This window comes from Hyaena hyaena, unplaced genomic scaffold, assembly GCF_003009895.1.
Source record: "Hyaena hyaena isolate Hyena2069 unplaced genomic scaffold, ASM300989v1 scaffold_1, whole genome shotgun sequence".
NCBI lineage: Eukaryota > Metazoa > Chordata > Mammalia > Carnivora > Hyaenidae > Hyaena > Hyaena hyaena.
In genome coordinates this window covers 4,323,091-4,343,135 of record NW_024080633.1, presented here as the reverse complement: position 1 = coordinate 4,343,135, position 20,045 = coordinate 4,323,091, and the positions used below count along the sequence as shown (strand labels likewise).

The window sequence follows — 20,045 nt, the reverse complement described above, 5'->3', positions numbered from 1 at the left end:
CCCGCGCTCAGCTTTGTTACGCCAGGCGGGCTCGGCGTCACTTCCGGTACAGACTCTCGCCGGCCCCGCCCCCAGCGCGTCCGTAACCCGGGGCAACTGTCGCCCTCGCCGGCGGGCGGGGACTTGGCTGTCCGGGGGCCTTCCATCCCGTGGTCCCCACAGAAGGGGGTGAGCGGCTACGGCCGCTTCCCCGCCTCCGGGCCAAGGCCCCGGACCACTGCACCGGCGGCGGAGCGAGAGGCCCTGCCCAGTGCGAAAAGAAGCTGCCCTCAGGCGGGAAGGCAAAAGGGAGAGGTAGTGTGCGACGCGGCTGAAACGCGAGTGGGCGGGGCCTGGGAGGAGTGTCGAGGGAATGGGTGGGGCAGTGGGCGGGGCCGGTGAAAGGGCGGAGCCTTCTGGGGGAGGAGCCAAGGCAGGAAGGGCGGGCGCCCGTGGACCCGTGGGGACGTTGTGGTGGAGCGGACCGCTCTTGAAAGAAGGGTAGGCATCTCTTGTGACACCATAGGAGCTGCTGGATGCTGGAGGAAGAGGAGGAACTAGATGGGGAAGAAAAAAGGATCTGGAAGAAGGGAAAGAGACTGGGGGAAAGGGAGGGGCTAGTCTAGTAAACGGAAGAGTCAGCTGTGAAGCGCCTGGGCCTCAGGAGAATCAGGTGGAATGCGTGTATCTGCGCTTCCATGTAGACTTGTAAACTGAGTGATACCGAGGAGACAGGCGTTGCTTTGCTATTTTATTCCCAGAGCTAGGCATCTAATAGGCACTTAGCGAGGGAATGGGTGTGAGTGGAAAGAGCGGAAAGGTTGGAGACTGGCACTGCAGTAAAACAAGGTCTGATTTGGAGGGGGTGATTCCCCCAGGAATAATTCTGTGCGTCGTCAAAGCTACTGTGCTCTGTGGGCGCATAATAAGCATAAGGCACAGATAATTAACACGGGGAGATAAGATTTATACTCTTGAAAACGTGAACAAATTGTGGGGAGTGGTGCATGTGCTTAACTTTGAGGCAAAGATTCGACTCTCTGCCACGTTGTGTGCCCATACTGTAAATTAGATTGAAGTCTTCAAATCATTTTCCTTTAGAAACTATATTACCAGGGATCGACATGCCCAAGCCTATCTTTAGGATTTATTTAACCACTTCATATGCCTGAAGCTTAATTCTGTATTGAGAAACTTCACTTCTACCATGCCTCACAGTGTTCCGATTCGTTGATTTCCTCACTCAACACATTTGTTAAAGATCCACAGGAACAACCATTCAGAATTCCACCTGAGGCTGCCAGGAACCCATCTTTCCCTCTTGGCTGAAATTCTGACATAGATTCAAGATTCCTTTAAACATGAAACTTCCAGGAAGATGGAGGTGGGTGTAGGGCATGGTGTAGAGCCAAGCAGGTGGCAAGGAGATTTGAGGGATTATAGCTTGCTTTTGACTTAAACGACCTGGGCTTTTCACCTCCTCCCCTGGCCCATCAACATTTCCCCCACCATTATTTGCCTGGGAATGTGTCAACCAGGTGTAGGAATTTGGGTAAGGCATTTGGAATCTTTTTTATAAGCAATGGCAAATAGGTGGCACATGTGTTACCACTTTTGATTCCCCGGCAGGACATCCTTAATTAACCACAGGCCTCTTTCCTCCAGTGGCTAAGTCTTAACATCCTTCTCAACACAACCCTCTAGTTGTATTGGAACTCTTTGGAACTGACAGTTTGGAACCTTTCTTCATCCCTAACATAGACAATAAATTTTTTAAAAAAAATTTAATGTTTATTTATTCTTGAGAGAGACAGAATGTGAGGAGGGGAGGGGAATAGAGAGAGGGAGACATAGAATCCAAAGCAGGCTCCAGGCTCTGAGCTGCCGCACATAGCCTGATGTGGGACTTACACTCAGGGATTGCCAGATTGTGACCTGAGCCAGTCAGACACTTAACCGATTGAGCCACCCTAGCACCCCTAAACATTTGAAAAAGAAATAGACATCAATGTAAATGTACATTTCTATAACTCTTGGTAAGATTCCTTTTTTAAAGAAATGGGTGTACTTGGGTGCTCAGTCGGTTAAAGTGTCTACCTCTTGATTTTGGCTCACATTATTATCTCACGGTCATGACATTGAACCCGGAATTGAGCTCCATGCTGAGCATGGAGCCTGTTTGGGATTCTCTCTCTCCCTTTTCCTCTGCTGCATCCCTGCCTGGTCGTGCTCATGCATGCACTCTCTGTCTGTCTGTCTCTCTCTCAAAAAAAAAAAAAAAAAATTGACTAAATTGATGGGTCAAGAATCTGGTAGATGAAATTTATACATATAGGCCAGATATCTGTATAGTGAGGTGAATTTGCAGCTGGTTGGTATTTAATAAATGCCCAAGTACAAGGCATATCCTCATGGCATTGTTCTTTACCTTCTCCTCGCCAATATTTTATCAGTGACTTAAATGAAGTAAGAGGAGGTATGTCCATCAAACTTATAGAGTGTAAAGTGGGAAGGAATGGCCAAACTGTGGGGTGTAACAGTCAGATTCACAATTATTTAAGCAGGTTGGAATGGTGGTCCAACATGGAGAAAATTTTAGAAGGATCAGATTCATTTAGAGGTCTCTATCTAGCAAAAAAAAAAAAAAAAAAAAAAAAAGAGGAAAAAAGAAAAACTTCAAAAAGACAATTAACAGCATGTATATGGAGTGAAGAAGACAGGGACTGTTAACAATTCATGGGGGGAAATAAATGTAGATGTTATAGTTGATCCCAAGCTCAGTGTTAATCAAGATTGTGATATACCTTTAAAAAAATGTAGTAATCTTTTTTCAATTAGTAGGTGTAGATTTCAGATCAAAGAGAGTCAGATTTCAAAACAGACATTTCTAGCCAGACCACATTTGAAATATTATCCTCATTTCCAGGTAATTATTTTATTTTAAAGACATTGACAGGCAATGGTGCATTCTTAAGATGAGGGAATTTGGGATTCCCATCTGAAGAAATAATAACTGTCTTCAGTTATTTTCAGGATTATCATATGTTGCTTTTGGGAGGAACACCAGGAACTGAGAAGCATAATTTTCAGGCTTGCACATGTCTTGTTTTGAGAATACTCTAATCTTTAGAGCTACCAGGGGAATGAAAAAAGATGCTTGTAAAGTAATGAGTTCTCAGTTATATGATTGTAAAGCTCCATGGAAGTGAGGGAAGTGGAAGAGCATGACCTATTGATTTACCTCACATCCGTATAAACTAGGCATTTGACTATCAGAAAATATGACTATGACATCCATGCAGATTTCTGCAATTCAGCATCAAAGTAAGAGTACATACAATTTGTAAGAAATCACATATCCACTCTTTTAGTTGATCTTTAATTGCTTCTTGTACATTTTTTTAAAATTTTGTTAATATATATTTATTTTTGAAAGAGACAGAGTGTGAGAGGGGAAGGAGCAGAGAGAGAGGGAGACACAGAATCCGAAGCAGGCTCCATGAAATCATGACCTGAGCTGAAGCTGGATGCTTAGCCAACTGAGCCACCTTCTTGTACATTTCTATTTGTTATCTCTTACATGAGCTGGAAGACAAGAATGGGCAATAAAACTTGAAGACATGATTATTGGAGAAAAAATTTAAATTAAGACTGTTCTTTCCACTGACTTTTTTTTTTTTTTTCTAATTAGAAAAGACCACCAGCATTCTGTCTTAGTACTATAGCTTCCCGAGCCAGCTTGAACATTAGTGTTCCAGAGGAGCACCTTACATTCTGGTATGCAGTAATCTCACCATTTCACTAAGAATTACTATGGTTACCGACTTCAGAGATGATTCTTTGTTTTTGGTCATAAGGAGACAATATTGTTCCCATGATCCTCCATTAAATGAGTCAAATAGTTACAAAATGCAGTATTTATAACAAATACATAAAGTGCTTACAACCACACCTGGCGCATAGGGAGAACTATGTAACAGTGCTTATTATTATTATGTAATATTATCATTACCTGGGTTTCTTTTGGCACTTTGGAATATGATGTGACTGGCACTTCTGGTACCCTCACTGGGTCCGCCTTCCACTGACTCCAGAATAGGGCTTTCCCCAAGGCCCTTCCACTGTTCCTCTGTCTCGATGTAGACACACATAGAGATAATATTGTCTTCCTCTCAGATTTCACATTTTCTCATGACCTCTGAGAAATAGCTGGAGGAGCTGGAGACGGTTAATCTGGAAGAGAGAACAGTACGTGGAACCTTTTCATAGGGCTGTCGGAAAGCTGAGGCCTCTGGCAGTCTTTGGATCAATGACTCTTCAACCTTTTGTAGTGACAGGCAGCTTTGTGACACTGACGCAGGCCCCTTCCTGAACAAAATGAGCATTTTCAGAGGTGTCCTAGATGTTGTGAAGCCCAGCCATGGATGGGAAGGCTTCCCATCACAGAGCCTTGCTCTGGAGTGCAAATGAGGGCATGAAGGTGAAGGATATTGAGAAAGCAGGAAAGCCAGTGCTGGTTCGATATAAGCAAGACCTTCCTCACAACTCTGGTGCATTGTACAGTCTCCCAGTCTGGTTTTTACAACAGCGATGGCCAGACTGCCCAGACCAATTAGAACCAGAATCTCTCTGGGTAGGGTGTGGGCATCACGATTCCGAGGTGCTGCCAACTCTGAGAACCAGTAAATTAGAGCACTTTGCCATTATAACAGACTTTCTAAGTGGTAAGCACCTTGCCAGTAGAGATACTTCAAACACAGAGCTTTTTTTCTTATTGATTTGAACATTCTAACTATACTTAATCTTTCCTGAACCGTATCTACTTCTTTTCTCTATTACCCTCAAGTGTCCAGTTATTATTTAAATAAATGGCTTTGCTTTTGACTCTGATTTTTCCTTCTGAACTGTACGCTTGTTAAGTCTTTGGGATTCTGCAGTACAAATGCTTTTGTAATTCGGAAGAGAGCAGGACCGAGTCAGGAGCTGCTATGGCCTGAGCAGGGCCTGAAGTGGAGTTTTACAAGGTGGAGAGACCAGGCTGGTTTGTACAATCTGGTCCTTAATCATGCTTCTGTTTCTAAATAGAATAGCACTCCTGGTTTTTAGTCACTTCTTTTCCTCCCTTTCCCCCCCCCCCCCTTCAGATTTCATTCATTTCCTCTGATTTCACAACTGGAAAAGATTAGGATGCCCAAAGATATTTGACCTTCCATAGGTAATTGGAACTTTAGTAGCATCAAAATGCCGCTTTAAGCCTTTATGAAAAAGTCAAAATGGTAATTAAACAGATTTTGTTATAAGAAGTTACCTCAACAGAAAATTTTACAAGCTGGCTTCTGGTAGGGCTCACGTCAGGGTGAGAGAAAGCAAAGTGTGTGGTTCCCAGTGGCCCCTGCATCATCATGAACAAGGAATGCCCAGGAAGGCACCAGGTGTTCCTCGGCATTTAGCCGCACCGTTGGAGGCCCCTGGGCACTGGGATTCATCTCTGCAGCTTGTGGGGTCCCAAGGAGGAGCCTCTGTCTGTGGGAAGGTACTATAAGCATACCCATCTTCTAGATGAGCAAACAGACCCAGAAAAGTAATTTGCCCAAGGTCGTACAGCTAGTAACAGGAGTGGAACTCTGGCGTTTGGCAACCAAGTCTGTGCTCCTGATCAGGACTATGATCCTAACTCTGACTGGATTCCCAATGACAAGTTCCATTTTTCCACCTTGGAAACCATCAGTTAAGGATACACAGTATCACCCTGAGCGTCGCTGCCCCTGCTCCCATTACCGCCACATGGGTACTAGTGTGTGTGGGGACTGCCATGCCATGGCACAGGTTACCACAGGCTGAGCAGCTCAAACACCAGAAACGTACTGCCTCACAGTTCTGGAAGCTGGAAGTCCGAAATCAAGGTATCGGCAGAGTTGGTTCCTTCCGAGGGCCGTTAAGAGAAGGATCTGCTCCACGACCCTCTCTGTGGTTTGCAGTCTTCAACCTGGGCCTCCTCACATGGCCTCCCTCCCTGCGTGTCTGTGTCCAGATCACCCTTTTTGTAAGAACATCGGTCATCCAGGGTAGATTAGGGTGAGCAGACTGACTTAGCCTAGACCACATGCTCCCAGCCTCGGCCTAGTGTCCGGAGTTGCCGGAAAGGGAAAGAAGAGGCTGGGGTATACGCATACTCAACGTATTTCCCATGGTGTTAGCACAGTAGCATCTGGACTGTTCTGGAGTGGAGGGGAGGGATGCTTCCCCCTATATTGCTTGCTGCACTCTACCCCATGACGAGGGATAGAGACTGAACTAACATCTTCCTGTCTGCTTTTCTTTGATCTCAACTTCAGTCTTTAATTAAACCCATTAGTCTTCCAAATTTGCCGTATCTTTTATAATATTAACAGCTGGCAATGGATGCTTTTGTAATATTTCTTCTCAGTCTATCCATGAATGTGTCTTGACGTTATTTCACCTGAGTTAATGAGTTGATTTTTAAGAAACCGATATTAAAAACTAACTTTAGCCGGCATTTCATGCTACAGGAAGAAGATGTTAAAAACCTTCAGCAGCTGTCACAGTAATGGATCTCTGTCAGGAAAATGAGGCTGAGTTAGAAAACCGTGAAAACAATGAGACTCAAAGCCCAGAAGGAACGGAATTAACCTATACTTGCGCAGATGAAAGAAGTGAGAAGAGTCACGTTTGTTGTCTTCTTAACATCAGCGACATTACGCTTGAACAAGATAAAAAAGCCAGAGACTTTGTCATCGGAACTGGATGGGAAGAAGCTGTGAGTATCTTCTTCACTGAAATGTCTCACACATCTGTGTTTTGGTGCAAGCCTTTCCTTTTGCTTTTTCAAAAATAGTTATTACCAAAGACAATGTATAGGCGATCAAGATAGGAAGCTTAGGAATAGAGGTGCAATATAAATAATGATAATAGTAGTGCCTTTTATCGGGTATTTGTGGCCAGTTAGTATTGGCCAGCACAGGACTCAATGCTTCACACACATCAATTCATTAAGCCTCTCAGGAGCCCTATGAAGCAGGTGTTATTGAAGCCTTACTTTTTGGACAAGGACAGTGAGGCGCCCAAAAGGTGGAAGAGTGTGCCAGAGGCCACCCAGCCAGTGGCCAGGGCAGGGCTTGAACCTAGCTCTTCTGGACTCCAGAACCCAAGCTCCTTAACTGGTGGGCTAAGTTCACCAAGAAATGTGAGATTTCCGTTCTAGTGGTTCCACTCAGAACCCTGTGGGTTTATTCTTAAACTATTCTTAGAATCAATACTAGAATCCTAAATTTAGAACTGTAAGGATGTCACATTGGAAAAGATTAGGATGTCCAAAGACATTTGACCTTCCATAGTTATGTGGAACTTTATTAGCATCCAATTCAGGGATTCCCAGTGATGCTTGGCAATGTCCCACAAACTAGGAGTGAGGGGAAGGGGGTGCTCCTGGCATCTACCTGGCTGAGGCCAGGTGTGCTGCTGCATATCCTGTAGTGCCCAGGACAGCCCCCCGCTACAGGGTGTGGTCCAGCCCTGGGTTCATTCAGGGCCGCCATCACAGACTACCACAGACATTTCTTCCAGAGGGTGTGCATCCAAGATCCGGGTGCCAGCATGGTTGGGTTCTGGGTGGGGAACCTCTTCCTGGTTTTGTGCTCACACAGCCTTCCTTGGTGGGGCAACTCTTCTAAGGGCACTGATCCCATTATGAGGGCCCCACCCTCTTGACCTCATCAACCCTCGTCACTTTCCAAGGCCCCACCTCCGAATTCCATCACTTTGGGGATTCGGGCTTCAACATAGGGATTTGGAGAAACACATCACACAATCCATAACACACCCTAAATGTCAGAAGTGCTGAGGTTGAGAGACCCTGATCTGATTATGAACATGGAAACGGAGGCCAAAACACGGCAGAGCAACTCCCCCAGTCCACTTGACGGTTGAAGGAGTCTTGTCTTTAGGACCCTCGTTTGTGCTCTCTCGCGGCACCACCCCACCCCTGCCTGGCTTACACACAGGCTCCCGCCCAATCAGTCAGCGTTACAGACCTGAGGATCTAAGACTTTCCAAGTTTAGAAGGTTCTGTTTACTATTGGAAAGTAACAACTTTGAAATGTGTATGTCCAAGGACTGTCGGAAAAGAATTTTCTTTTCATTGGAAGAAATGCTGCATGTGCCCCGTGATCAGAGTATGTTTGCTGCTCAGGTCTGTCAAGGATGATCATGCCACGCCATCTCCTCCCACCTGCCCCCTGCTGCCCTTCACCCTCTCCTGACATCCAGCCCTGCCTGGCTTCTTGGGTGGCCTTATCTCGGGAGGGGTGACAGAGGCCTGTCCAGCCAAAGCTAGCTACCTGCCCTGGCTCGTGGTCCTTTAGTACTTCCTGTGCTGGTGCCAAGGGCCTGGCACCAGTGGGGGGAGGTGTCCTTAGGCATACACAGTGCAGGACAGCGACCTTACAGCCCCATGTATAACTGCCATCCAACCTAACTATGCAAAAGAAAATGGGTTGGTTTTTTGTTTTTGTTTTGTTTTGTTTTGGTTGGAATATATTCAAGATATCAGTGCAGCTTTGGTAAGAGCTAGGACTTTGGCATAAGAAAGACCATATTCAAACTCACCACTTACAGGCAGCTAACCTCAGGGAGGGGTCCTGCCCCTGGCTTCAAGTTCTTCATCAGTAAATTCTGCCATAGTGGTGTATGTGGAGGTCTGGAATGCCCAATTCAGTGTCAAGCACTTACTAGACTTTTAAAAGAAGTGATGCTTAACACGAATTTTTAACTGGAGGAATTTGGGGAGCTGAGCATTCTCTTTTATTTTTTTTTAATGTTTATTTTTTAGAGAGAGAGAGAGCAGGCATGCGTGCCCAGAAGCAAGGAAGGGGCAGAAAGAATCCCAAGCAGGCTCTGTGCTGTCAGTGCAGAGCCCACCGCAGGGCTGGATCCCGTTATCCTGGGATCATGACCTGAGCCAAAGTCAAGAATTGGATGCTTAACTGACTGAGCCCCCCAGATGCCCCATAAGTCAAACAGTTCTGATTTTAAGAGTTGTGGCCTTATTTTAACGTGCATCTGAAAAAGTATACAGTCAAGACATGAAGATGCGCATTTTTGCTTAGTATTTTAGTATTAAACTCTATAGCTAGTGTTTCAGATGAACAAATACTACTACAAATGCTATTACAAATACTATCACTTAGTATGAGGCAAAAAATAGAATTAAAAATTTTTAAAAAATGGTGAGTCAGTTGTAAGAAAAGTATCAGTTCAAATAGGATGGCCCAAATGGGGGTGTGGCCACAGCTGGGGCAGCTGGAGTTTGAGCAGCTTGGCCGCAAGTAACATGCTGTTTTTTGTGTTTTTTTTAATGTTTTATTTATTTCTGAGAGAGAGAGAGAGAGAGAGAGAGAGAGACAGCATGAGCAGGAGAGGGTCAGAGAGAGAGAGAGAGGGAGACACAGAATCTGAAGCAGGCTCCAGGCTCCGAGCTGGCAGTCAGCACAGAGCCCGACGCGGGGCTCGAACCCACGAACCGTGAGATCGTGAGATCATGACCCGAGCCAAAGTCGGACGCTTAACCAATTGAGCCACCCAGGCGCCCCAGTAACATGCTGTTTTATTTGCAGGTTCAAGGCTGGGGAAGGACACCTCCAACTGCCTGCATCTGGCCCAGGAAGAAGCTTAAAAAGGCGAGGGTGGGAGAAAGTGCCAGCAGCTGCTTACTCTGTGTCAGTCTCTCCCAAGGGAGTTCTGAGGCCAGGTCTCAGTCAGAGGTGGGGAAGTTGGGGTCCGTGGGTCCGGAGGAGGCTCAAGGCAGCCCCTCCCAGACTCCGGGGACCCGCCCAGGCCCCGCCACAGCCTCCAGGGAGATCAGCAAGATCTGCTTTCCCCACTCCAGTCAGGGAGAGAAAAAAAGTCTGCAAATAAAGGAGTTTATTTGGTGCAAGGAAGACTGGGCCACCCCTGAGGCTATTCGGGGCAAGGGCCCCGGAAGTCCCAGCCGAGGCCCCTCCGTCTCAGACTCCTTGACATCCAGGGCCCTGTTAGTACTACCTCCCCTGAAGGCTTCACTCCCAAAGGGCTTGGATGTTCTGGGTAAGAAGAGTAAGAACATTTTCTTGCAGCCGGAAGAGAAGGTGCTGAGTGTGGAAAAGGATGAGTGTGTGGCTTGTGCGTATGGATTGAAAACGGTTGACGGGAAAGGTGAAATGAGACCTGTGGAGTTGGCCAAGCCCCCTAAGGCCAGTGACACACTGCCTTCCCCTCCCCGGGCGGCCCCGGCTCCCCTGCTGGCCGATCACGAGCGAGGCTGCCTTCATTGGTCTCTGCTGCCTGAGAAACACCTGGTGCGCCCTCCCAGTCCCGGCAACGTCCGCTACCTGGCCACCGTGCAGCTTTTGCAGAAACAGGGAGCGCCAAACAACAAAGCCAAATTCAAAGGCAGGGAGCCAAGACCTGCCGTGAACACCCAAAAGCGCATTCTCACGGAGGCCAAGCAGGAAAACAGGCCCAAAACGTTGGAGACCAAAGTGTTCCCGAGAACTCTCTTGCCCTCCCTCACAGTGAGCAGAGTCGTTATTCCCATCTCCACTCACAGACTCCTCTGAGTTGCCACAATAGAATTCCCTGGGAATGAGCACCGTTTGAAATTCATTCATCCTCTCCCTGTGTCACCCTCCCCGTCCCAGCCTTCTCTTCTGCCACACTCTCCCCTCCCACGCTCCCTTCCCTTGCCCCTTTTTTTTGTAGTAGAACCAGAGGAAATTGAACCTCATTGCATGGGTTCTGATTTATTCTCAAAGCTCCCATATCTATGTGTCACCTGCTTCTGTTGCCTAGCCATTTACAAAACTCAAGCTGGTAATACCATTCTCGCCGCTGCCTGCCTCCTCTCTCTACTCCCCGCTGGAAGCCGCGTGGATGGCGGGGACTCTGAAGGGAGTCCCTCAGTGAGGCCCATGTCAACCCTAAGCCAACTGGCAGGGGCTCTCTCCTCCCCACCCCTGTGCCTTAAGCTTAGTGTAGGAGCTTGTTTAGACCAAATTGTTTCTCGAGCCAGGCAGATATCGATCTGTTGCCTCATTTTCGCTTGCAACAAAGATCTGAAACACTGCTTTCATAGATAACTCCAGCCTGTGTCCAAATGAATATCCTTGCGTCCAAGATGTCCTAACCTTCTATCCACGGATATATCGTACCCACAACACGCTGCGTGTCCCAGGGTTCATATACTTTCAGCCTCATGCTCGTCTCCATGTCTGGAAAAGCTTTAGCCACAGCTCCATAAATACAGTCCATCTTGGGAAGCAGGTTAAGAATAATTATTATTTTTTAAATGTTGTTATCATTATTGTCACCCTACATGCTTCTTCAGCCTTACCTTGAATCTAATATTTGGGAACTCTACAACCCCGGACAGACACTTATGGAATAGGGATGTTACTTTCTCCCCTCTCCTGTCCCCCTTCTTCCCTCATTTTACCCCAGTACATATTTCCTGAAGTTGTATATAAATTAAACATTTGTAAATGAGTTATATTTTAAGTGCCAAGTGACCATGCTATGTAGAGAAATGCTCTGAAAAACCATTTTGTCATATGAATAACCATTTAGCCGCTCTGTAATTACGTAGTTTGCATTTGCTTAAGGTAGGTTGTACTTTGGATTTCTGTCCCCCAGATGATGGGTAGACAGGATATATGATGGTATTTGTAAACATCTGCTTTCTGTAATTGGTCTTTGTAATGTCTCTTACTTTAGGTGGGTTTTGTTCTGTTTTGTGGTTTTTGCAAAACACTGGAAATGCAGAAATGGTTATAGTACAGCGGTCATTAAAAGGTGTATTTTGCCTTCTAAGGTTGGACGCTTCTTTATAGTTTAGAGGCAGTTTTTAGGTCCCGCCCACCCCTTCTTCCCTGCAGAAACCGTCTGGATTCTTCCCCCGGGAAGCAGCTCTGATTTCTCACCGTGTGTGGACTATGGAGTGTTGGACACGGTGCTGTGTGAGGGCCCTCCGGCTCCGCACCTGCCCACCTAAGTCAGTGGTTCTTCAAGTCCCCTCTTTTAAAGAGCAGGATAATGACTAAGCTCAGTACATGTAAAATAGGCGAAAGCATCTTGGGAGAGAAGCGTCTACCAGCGCGAGTGAGGGACAGAGCTGCCCACTCAGTCCAGAGGTGTTTACATTTTGAGATCTCAAGGCAGTTTGAAAATACTGATCTAAGTTAAAACAGAATTTGTTTTTCTTTAGAAAAATTCTTTGTTGAGATAAGGGTTATAAATTCTATAGATTTGGGAGTAAACATAATAATTTAGAATTAGGAGGGCAGTTCTAAACAAAGGAAGGGCCCAAATTTAAAGATTTGTGGTATCCTTCCTTTTGAGCAAATAATTAATCTGGCCAACAAAATATTGACTAGGAGACTTTGTGAATAGATAGGCACATTTCACATTTGGCACCTCTTTAAGTAATTTTTCAATTAACCTGATTAAGCTCCTCTGGGACCTTATTTGCATTAGCCTGGGCTTGTTTTGTGTGGAGAAAAATCACTCCAGGTTTTGCCTGTTTCTATTCAGATTAAATCAGGACATCCAGACTGATGTCCAAGTCTAATGTTTATTTTTAATTTTTTTAATGTTTGTTTATTTTGAGGGAGAGGAACAGAGTGTGAGCAGGTGACGGAGAGAGAGAGGGAGACACAGAATCTGAAGCAGCTCCAGGCTCCAAGCTGTCAGCACAGAGCCTGATGTGGGGCTCGAACACACAAACTGTGAAACCATGACCTGAGCCGAAGTCGGACTTTCAACTGACTGAGCCACATGGGTGCTCTGATGTCCAAGTCTAGAGAAAGGCTAAATGTTTCATAAAATGCAGCCCTGATTAGAGTTCTAGGTCGCCAATAAAACTTTCAGGGGGAAATCCCACCATTTAAGGGTGTTAAGCATGTTAACATGGGCTCATTTAGGTTTTGGATCCTCTAGTCTTCTCTCAACCAAGCACATTGTGAGGCTGTGTTTCATCCCTTGTTCTATTAGTTTTGGATGTCTCATTAATAAGACTTTCCAAACTTCTATTCTTTTTTTTTTTTTTAATATTTTTTTATTTCTAGCTAGGAGAGAGAGAGAGACAGCGTGAGCAGGGGAGGGTCAGAGAGAGAGGGAGATACAGACTCTGAAACAGGCTCCAGGCTCTGAGCTGGCAGTCAGCACAGAGCCCGACGCGGGGCTCGAACCCACAAACCGCGAGATCATGACCTAAGCGAAAGTCGGATGCTTAACCGACTAAGCCACCCAGGCGCCCCGAAACTTCTATTTTTCTTGAAACCTTACAAATCACCAAATGGAACTGTGGCAGCGCCTGACCCAGGGCTCCTTAGGGCCCGAGGCCATGTTCTGGAAGAGGCCAGGCTGAGGCCTGGGGTGCTGCTGAGGGTCTGGGTGAGGCAGGGGAGGAGCTGGAGGGGCGGGAAACCTGGACAGACAGACGTTATCCTGACAGAGAGATGAGGGGGTGGCACTTTTGAAGGGCGAAGGGAAGACTTTAAACCAGAATAAGGTCTGGCTTCATTTGGACAATTATGTAGGACTGTGGCTACTCAGGGAGACTTTCGCTCATTTTCAGCTTTATTCTTTTTATTCTGGACTTGGCTCCCTTTTGTGAAATCTACCTGTACTTCAAGGACCATGCTATAAAATGATTTGAACCCAGAATCAAGTTGGTTCTTACTCTCCTTCTCTCCCAAGTTCAAGGGCTTCAGGACCCAGAGAGACCACAGAAGCCCAGTCTATGTCTCTCTGGGTCTCCCCAACTGGCCAAGAGGGCCAAGCTGCATGACTGGAGGACTCACATCTGGGGCTCCTTGGGGTCCAGTGCCCGTGCCACCTTAGTGCTGCATTAGGGGGCTACAGAGAAGCAAGGTGGGGAATAAACAGAGGGGTTCCTATGGCTGTGACCACGGGCATATCAGGGCTGTCCCTGGTACCTCAGGGAGCACTCTCCCACTGTCTGCCAGGCTCACTGGGACCCTGGCACCCGGAGACCATCATGCCGCGCTCCTGCTGTCCAGACTAAACTTGGCCCGGAGTTCAATTAGCCACACAATGCAAGGATTCCCTTGAATGTACAAGGCGCTGTTCTTTCTAAGGGTTCTAAGCCCCTTCTGGGTATTAGTCTCTTATCCTGAGCAAATGCATGGGGGTCAAGCATCATTTTCTCCTATGACCCAAGGAGAAATCAATCAACAGAGAGAGTGTTCAGTCAGGCCAATTCCCAGGTATGGAATACCTGGAGGCCTGGGTAGAAAATATCACATAAGGCAGGAAGGAGGGCTGGAGAATGCCATTCCTTCCTGTAAGATGGGAACAATTTCAGACACAGGATGTGGTGAAGAAGAGGAGGTAATGTACGTAAAATGCCAACAGAGATGCGTGATATTTTTTAATGTATTGATCAAATCAAATATAAGTAACTGGATCATTTCCCTTTAATGAATGACTGGCTACTTAAAATTGTCGAGGAGTGTGTGGGTGGCTCAGCTGGTTAAGCATCCGACTCTTGATTTTGGCTCAGGTCATGATCTCACAGTTTGTGGGTTCGAGCCCTGCTCTGCTTGAGGTCCTCTCTCTCCTCCTGTCTCTGCCCCTTCCCTGCTTGTGCTCTCTCTCTCATAAACTTTAAAAAAAAAAAAAAACTTTAATAAATAAACTTTAAAAAGAAAAAAGAAAAAACAAAATCGTTGGGAAATCCTGTGGACATGTCGAGTTGTCATTTGGAGTTTGAGGAGCCTTTACTCTCTAAGAGTCCTCAGACCACAGCTTTGCAACTTGTTGCCAGATGCTCCTGGCTTGGGATTACTCAATCCATGGGCTGCCCTCTCTTCCTGGCCCTTTCCCTCGAGCTGTTTTGCCTGACTTTCCACTGCACCAGTCTGAATACTCGCTTTGCAGATTAATATCATATACGTAAGTAAAACGAGAAGCGTATTCCTTTCTCCTAGGAGTTGAATTGAGGCATTTGTTTTTTTCTATAACTGGGTTTACTTGCCCTTGCTTTACAAAATTAAGGGATTGGTACTAAAGGACTTTCCTAATTCTGTCATTTTGGTGCAGTTAACTTGCCTACAAAATACATAGTGAATTTCAATTCATACACTTCAAAAGTTGTTTATTGTAACCAGTCCTGAAGATATTTTAAAAACATTGTTTTTACGTAATACCACGAAGACTCAACCTTCTCTAGTAACACATGCTCTCTAAACACACATACTACTTAAAGGATCCAACGGCCCAGCCTGATATGGCCATCTACAGCAATGCTTAAATTTCCACCCCACCAACTGGCCCTATCCCTAGGGCAGCGTTCTTCAGCACAGGCATTCTTGACTTTGGGGCTGGATAATTCTTTGTGGGGACTGTTTTGTACAAAGAAGGAAGTTTGGTGGCATCCTTGGCCTCTGTCCACTAGATGCCAATGGTCCCTGAGTCGTGTGGATCAAGAATGCCTCCAGACATTACCAAGTGCCACACGGGCAAAATCAGCCCCACTGAGAAGCAGTGCTTTAGGGAATTAGCTATTCTAGAATCCAGTGCCTCTGTTTGTAGCTTCTCTGACAGCTTTAGTTACAGAGCAAGCACAAGCCTTGGTACAGGGACAAAGAAAATGTGGGTGATGTCCAGCCTGCCGCATCCTGGAAAGCATGGGTGCTCTGGATCTAAAGCCATCTGGTGCTCTCAGCTTTGTCCTGGTCTGGTCTTCTGGCTGGCCACAAGCCCGCTTTTTCCTCGGAGACAATCTCATAGTAACAGTAGGCCCCTTGTGCCAGGGTCTGGAAAGGCTGTTGGCATTCCCGTCTTCGTCTTTTGAGAGAACGTGCATTATTGCTTCGGCAAGGTTTCCGAGAAAAATCCTATGATATTAAGTTATGTATTTAAACTTGCTGCCATTGTTCAGAATTCCTTCCTGTTTAAGCAACACTCCCAACATTCACTGCTCGTGATAAATTGGTGTGAATATTAAGAGGCTGCCCATACCGTGGATACCACTCCTTAGTAGCCACTGGCAAACTGATGCTTTGCATGTATGTATGAAACTAGTTTTTGTTCCCGATTTAGCTCAACCTACAGACGTCTCTTCCTGTGTATCTTTTAAAATCAAACAATTTTTCTGCTTAAGGAAACTTTGTTAACTTGAAAACATACTATAAGGCAGTCATATTTTCAGTACTATAGGATTGTTGCCATATTTGTTTTAAGCTGCATGTGTTCTGAAGAAAACTAGAAATCAAACACTAATTTGGGATAAACACCACTAGTTCTGATACTGCTCATGACACTACAAAAGCTTAGTTTCTGTGCTTATTCACCCAAACCCTCATGACTGATTTCTCTAATGTAATTTCAGGAAAACGGAATGTCAGAGAATGTACTTATTATGGTGATTATTTAGAGAACATTAAATCTGAAGACTTACTACTTAGGCACGTTATCTCATTACAGAATAGTGATTTAAATGGTTTTAAAATACAGCACATCTTACCAAAATGGCAAAAAAGAAAAAATAAATTGTTGCATTTACAATTCATTAAGTGTATTAGACTCCCAGATATAGCTAAACAAAAATTGTCTCCATGAACTGAAATAAGGCAATATAACTAATTCCGAAAGCATAATTGGCCCAAGTTTAAATGGTTTCTTTCTTTTTTTCCCCTTTTTCTTAGAGAGAGAGAGAGAGGGAGGGAGGGAGGAGGGAAAGAGAGAGAAAGAATATTACTGGGAGAGGGGCAGGGAGAGAAGGGGACAGAGGGCCCAAAGCAGGCTCTGCACTGACAGCAGTGAGCTCCATGCAGGACTTGAACTCACGAATCCATGAGATCACGACCTTGAGCTGAGGTCAGACGCTCAACCAACTGAGCCACCCAGATGGCCCTGGATGGTTTCTTAAAAGTATACTAGAACATCTTAATTTTTGAAGGCTCATTTTTTAAACAGGGAAATGTTACTGAGGTACGCTGTAAAGTTAAATGCCCTTTAGTGATTCCTTAATTCAGATGCATTTGAATTCTGCCACATTTGTATTGTAGCACAAGCTCTACCTCCTCTGGGGTCATTAAATTTCTTGTTACAGCCCAGGAAAAAGAAGATAAAGTAGGAGGGCGATCACTTTCACATTCAGTCCTAATGAGCAGCATGTTTGAGATGCAATCATAAAAAGAAACCAGGACATAAAAAAGCTGTGGGTGGATCACCAGGAAGGGAAGGGTAAAAAGCTGCAAGCAAAATCAGGAAGAAGGTGCCAGGCTTGGAACAAGGTCTTACTGACATATACCACACTAATAAGCTCAGGCCTTTAGGCAAAAAACCAAAAAACCAAAAACCAAAAACAAAATAAAAAAAACTTTGTTCACATTGAAATGTAACAAAGTTGCCATGGAGATACATTTTTCTTTAAAGGTTTTCATTTTTTTTCAAATATTTGACCATTTCACCAATAAACTAAGAAGAAGTATCACTTGTTTTGTTTCTTTTTTGTAGAGTTCTGTCCTGTAAATTAACCTGCATGACAAGTATCAAAAGTTAGTGGAAGGGGCCTTGGCAAAAAGTTTCTCCTATGCCAACCTTCACTACTTTGTGGACTTAGAACAAAGTTACAAATGTATTTTAATTATTTATTTTTGAGAGACAGAGTAAGACAGAGCACGAGCAGGGGAGGGGCAGAGAGAGAGAGGGAGACACAGAATCTGAAGCAGCTCCAGGCTCCGAGGTGTCAGCACAGAGCCCGACGCGGGGCTCGAACCCACGGACCACGAGATCGTGACCCGAGCCGAAGTCGGACACTCAACCGACTGAGCCACCGAGGCGCCCCACAAATGTGTGTATTTTGTTAGTAGTGAGGCAATATAAAATGTAGAGGTTTTCCCCTCAAGTTTGTTGAAAGAAATGAATGACTACTGGTATTCTTCCAGTTCAAGTACTATAGACAATGCTTTTATTTATTCACATGGTTTGGACATTTGCTCCTTTCAAACATGCACTTTTTTTTTTAATATTTTTATTTATTTCTAGGAGAGAGAGAGAGAGAGAGAAAAAGAGACAGCGTGAGCAGGGGAGGGTCAGAGAGAGAGGGCATCACAGACTGAAACAGACTCCAGGCTCTGAGCTGGCAGTCAGCACAGAGCCCGATGCGGGGCTCGAACCCACGAACCGCGAGACCATGACCTAAGCAAAAGTCGGACGCTTAACCGACTAAGCCACCCAGGCACCCCAAACATGCACATTTTTTAGGTGTAGTGTGGGTGCATGAGTGGCTCAGTTAAGCGACTGACTTGATTTCGGCTCAGGTCATGATCTCATGGTTCATGAGTGTGAGCCCCATGTCGGCCTCTGCACTGACAGCGTGGGGCCTGCTTGCAATTCTCTCTGCTCCTCCCCTGCTCCTGCTCTCTCTCAAAAAGTGCCACATTTGTTAGTCTGAGAACACTGACAAGCCGGGAATCCCCTTCATCTTTAGCCTGCCTCTAATATGTAAACTAATACATCAGGATGCATGTTAATCAGTAGTAGTCACACAACAGAAAGACCTCTCTGGATTTAAACGTTGCAAAGCAAGGGTATTTAGTTGACTACCCTCTTGGCCATAAGAACATCTTGCTGAAGAAACTAGATGGGAATCCATGTCGTCTGACACAGTGATTTTAGATGTTGGGAGTATGAAGACAAAAGACCTATCTTCTTTCCTAGCGACAGATCTGGTCACTGATACTTTAACGCACTTCCGATGAGAACTGCATAAGCTGCATAAACACTTGAGATTTCAAGTATTCATCCCTAAATCTCTAATGGTACAAGTTCCCCCTTCTCTTTCTTTAAGAGCCTTCCGAAGACCAGTGTGAGAAGTGCTGCTTTAAATATACTGGAGAGGGGGCGCCTGGGTGGCTTAGTCGGTTAAGCATCTGACTTTCGCTTAGGTCATGATCTCGCGGTTCGTGGGTTCAAGCCCCGCGTCGGGCCCTGTGCTGACTGCCAGCTCAGAGCCTGGAGCCTGTTTCAGTCTGTGACTCCCTCTCTCTCTGACCCTCCCCTGCTCACGCTGTCTCTCTCTCTTTCTCCTAGAAATAAATAAAACATTAAAAAATTAAAAAAAAAAATAAAAATAAATAAATAAATAAATAAATATACTGGAGAGTAAATGCTTCTTAGAGTCAATATTAGCAGGTTTTGGGGAGGTTTGGACCGGAATTAAGATAAACTGTCTAAAACTGAGACCATAAAGGACTGCATGAAAGTCTCACCCTGTCATTTGCCACTATTAATAAAACACTCAACTTCATAACTACACTGACATGCTTACATTTTCTTCTGATCAAAAGTAGCTTCAAACCTTACTCAGCATCTTTTAGGTAAGTCCACAAAATTTTTGTATTTTAATTTCCCCTTTATATCAAGGAATCGGAAACATACTGATCTGGCTTTTCACAAATTAGTGACTAAGCAAAGAACTACTCATAATCTAACCCTCTCATTTTTGCTCTTAAGCTAGAATTACATTACTTCCAAAGATTAAAGGGACCCCATTACAAAATGGCCATGAATTGGGGGGCACTTGGCTGGCTGTTGGTTGAGCATCTGACTTCAGCTCAGGTCATGATCTCATGGTTTGTGAATTCAAGCCCCATGTTGGCCTTGCTGTTGTCAGCAAAGAGCCTGCTTCAGATCCTCTGTCCCTCCCCCCACCGCCCCTCCCTCACTTGCATTTTCAAAAACAATTTAAAAAAGTAAACAAAATGTCATGAATTGGCAAATGCATGAATTGGGAGTAATTTCTTTAAAAATTCAACAGCTTAAACCCTAAGGTGTATAGCTTTTGTCAAATAAAAACTCTACATCAAAATAGAAAGTTTGGTAATGGTTGTTTCCTTGGCTGTGCAGAAGCTTTTAATCTTGATGAGGTCCCAACAGTTTATTTTTGCTCTCGATTCCCTTGCTTTTGGGGATGTGTCAAGTAAGAAGTTGCTGCGGTGGAGGTCAAGGAGGTTGTTTCCTGCTTTCTCCTCTAGGGTGTTGAT

The 20,045-nt window shown here is 45.2% G+C and overlaps 1 protein-coding gene across 2 annotated transcripts; it reads left to right on the top strand.

Annotated features, from left to right (window-relative positions):
- Nucleotides 1–108: 108 nt before the first annotated feature.
- Nucleotides 109–11,841, top strand: CUNH16orf46 (chromosome unknown C16orf46 homolog). Of its 2 annotated transcripts, none has more exons than XM_039225947.1 (4): nucleotides 109–294; nucleotides 3,671–3,756; nucleotides 6,510–6,757; nucleotides 9,612–11,841. In XM_039225947.1, exons 3-4 carry the CDS (start codon nucleotides 6,548–6,550, stop codon nucleotides 10,590–10,592), a joined length of 1,191 nt encoding a protein of 396 aa, XP_039081878.1. In that variant the 5' UTR covers nucleotides 109–294; nucleotides 3,671–3,756; nucleotides 6,510–6,547; the 3' UTR covers nucleotides 10,593–11,841. The 2 variants fall into 2 exon arrangements, with proteins under 2 accessions (XP_039081878.1, XP_039081873.1); XM_039225942.1 differs by lacking the exon at nucleotides 109–294 and adding an exon at nucleotides 413–480.
- The last annotated feature ends 8,204 nt before the right edge of the window (nucleotides 11,842–20,045 follow it).

What these genes read in the sequence shown, in the direction of transcription:
- CUNH16orf46 (XM_039225947.1), top strand. Translation starts at nt 6,548, where the DNA reads ATGGATCTCTGTCAGGAAAATGAGGCTGAGTTAGAAAACCGTGAAAAC. An exon ending in GAACTGGATGGGAAGAAGCT is followed by an intron (nt 6,758 to 9,611) that starts GTGAGTATCTTC and finishes TTTTATTTGCAG; the next exon opens with GTTCAAGGCTGGGGAAGGAC.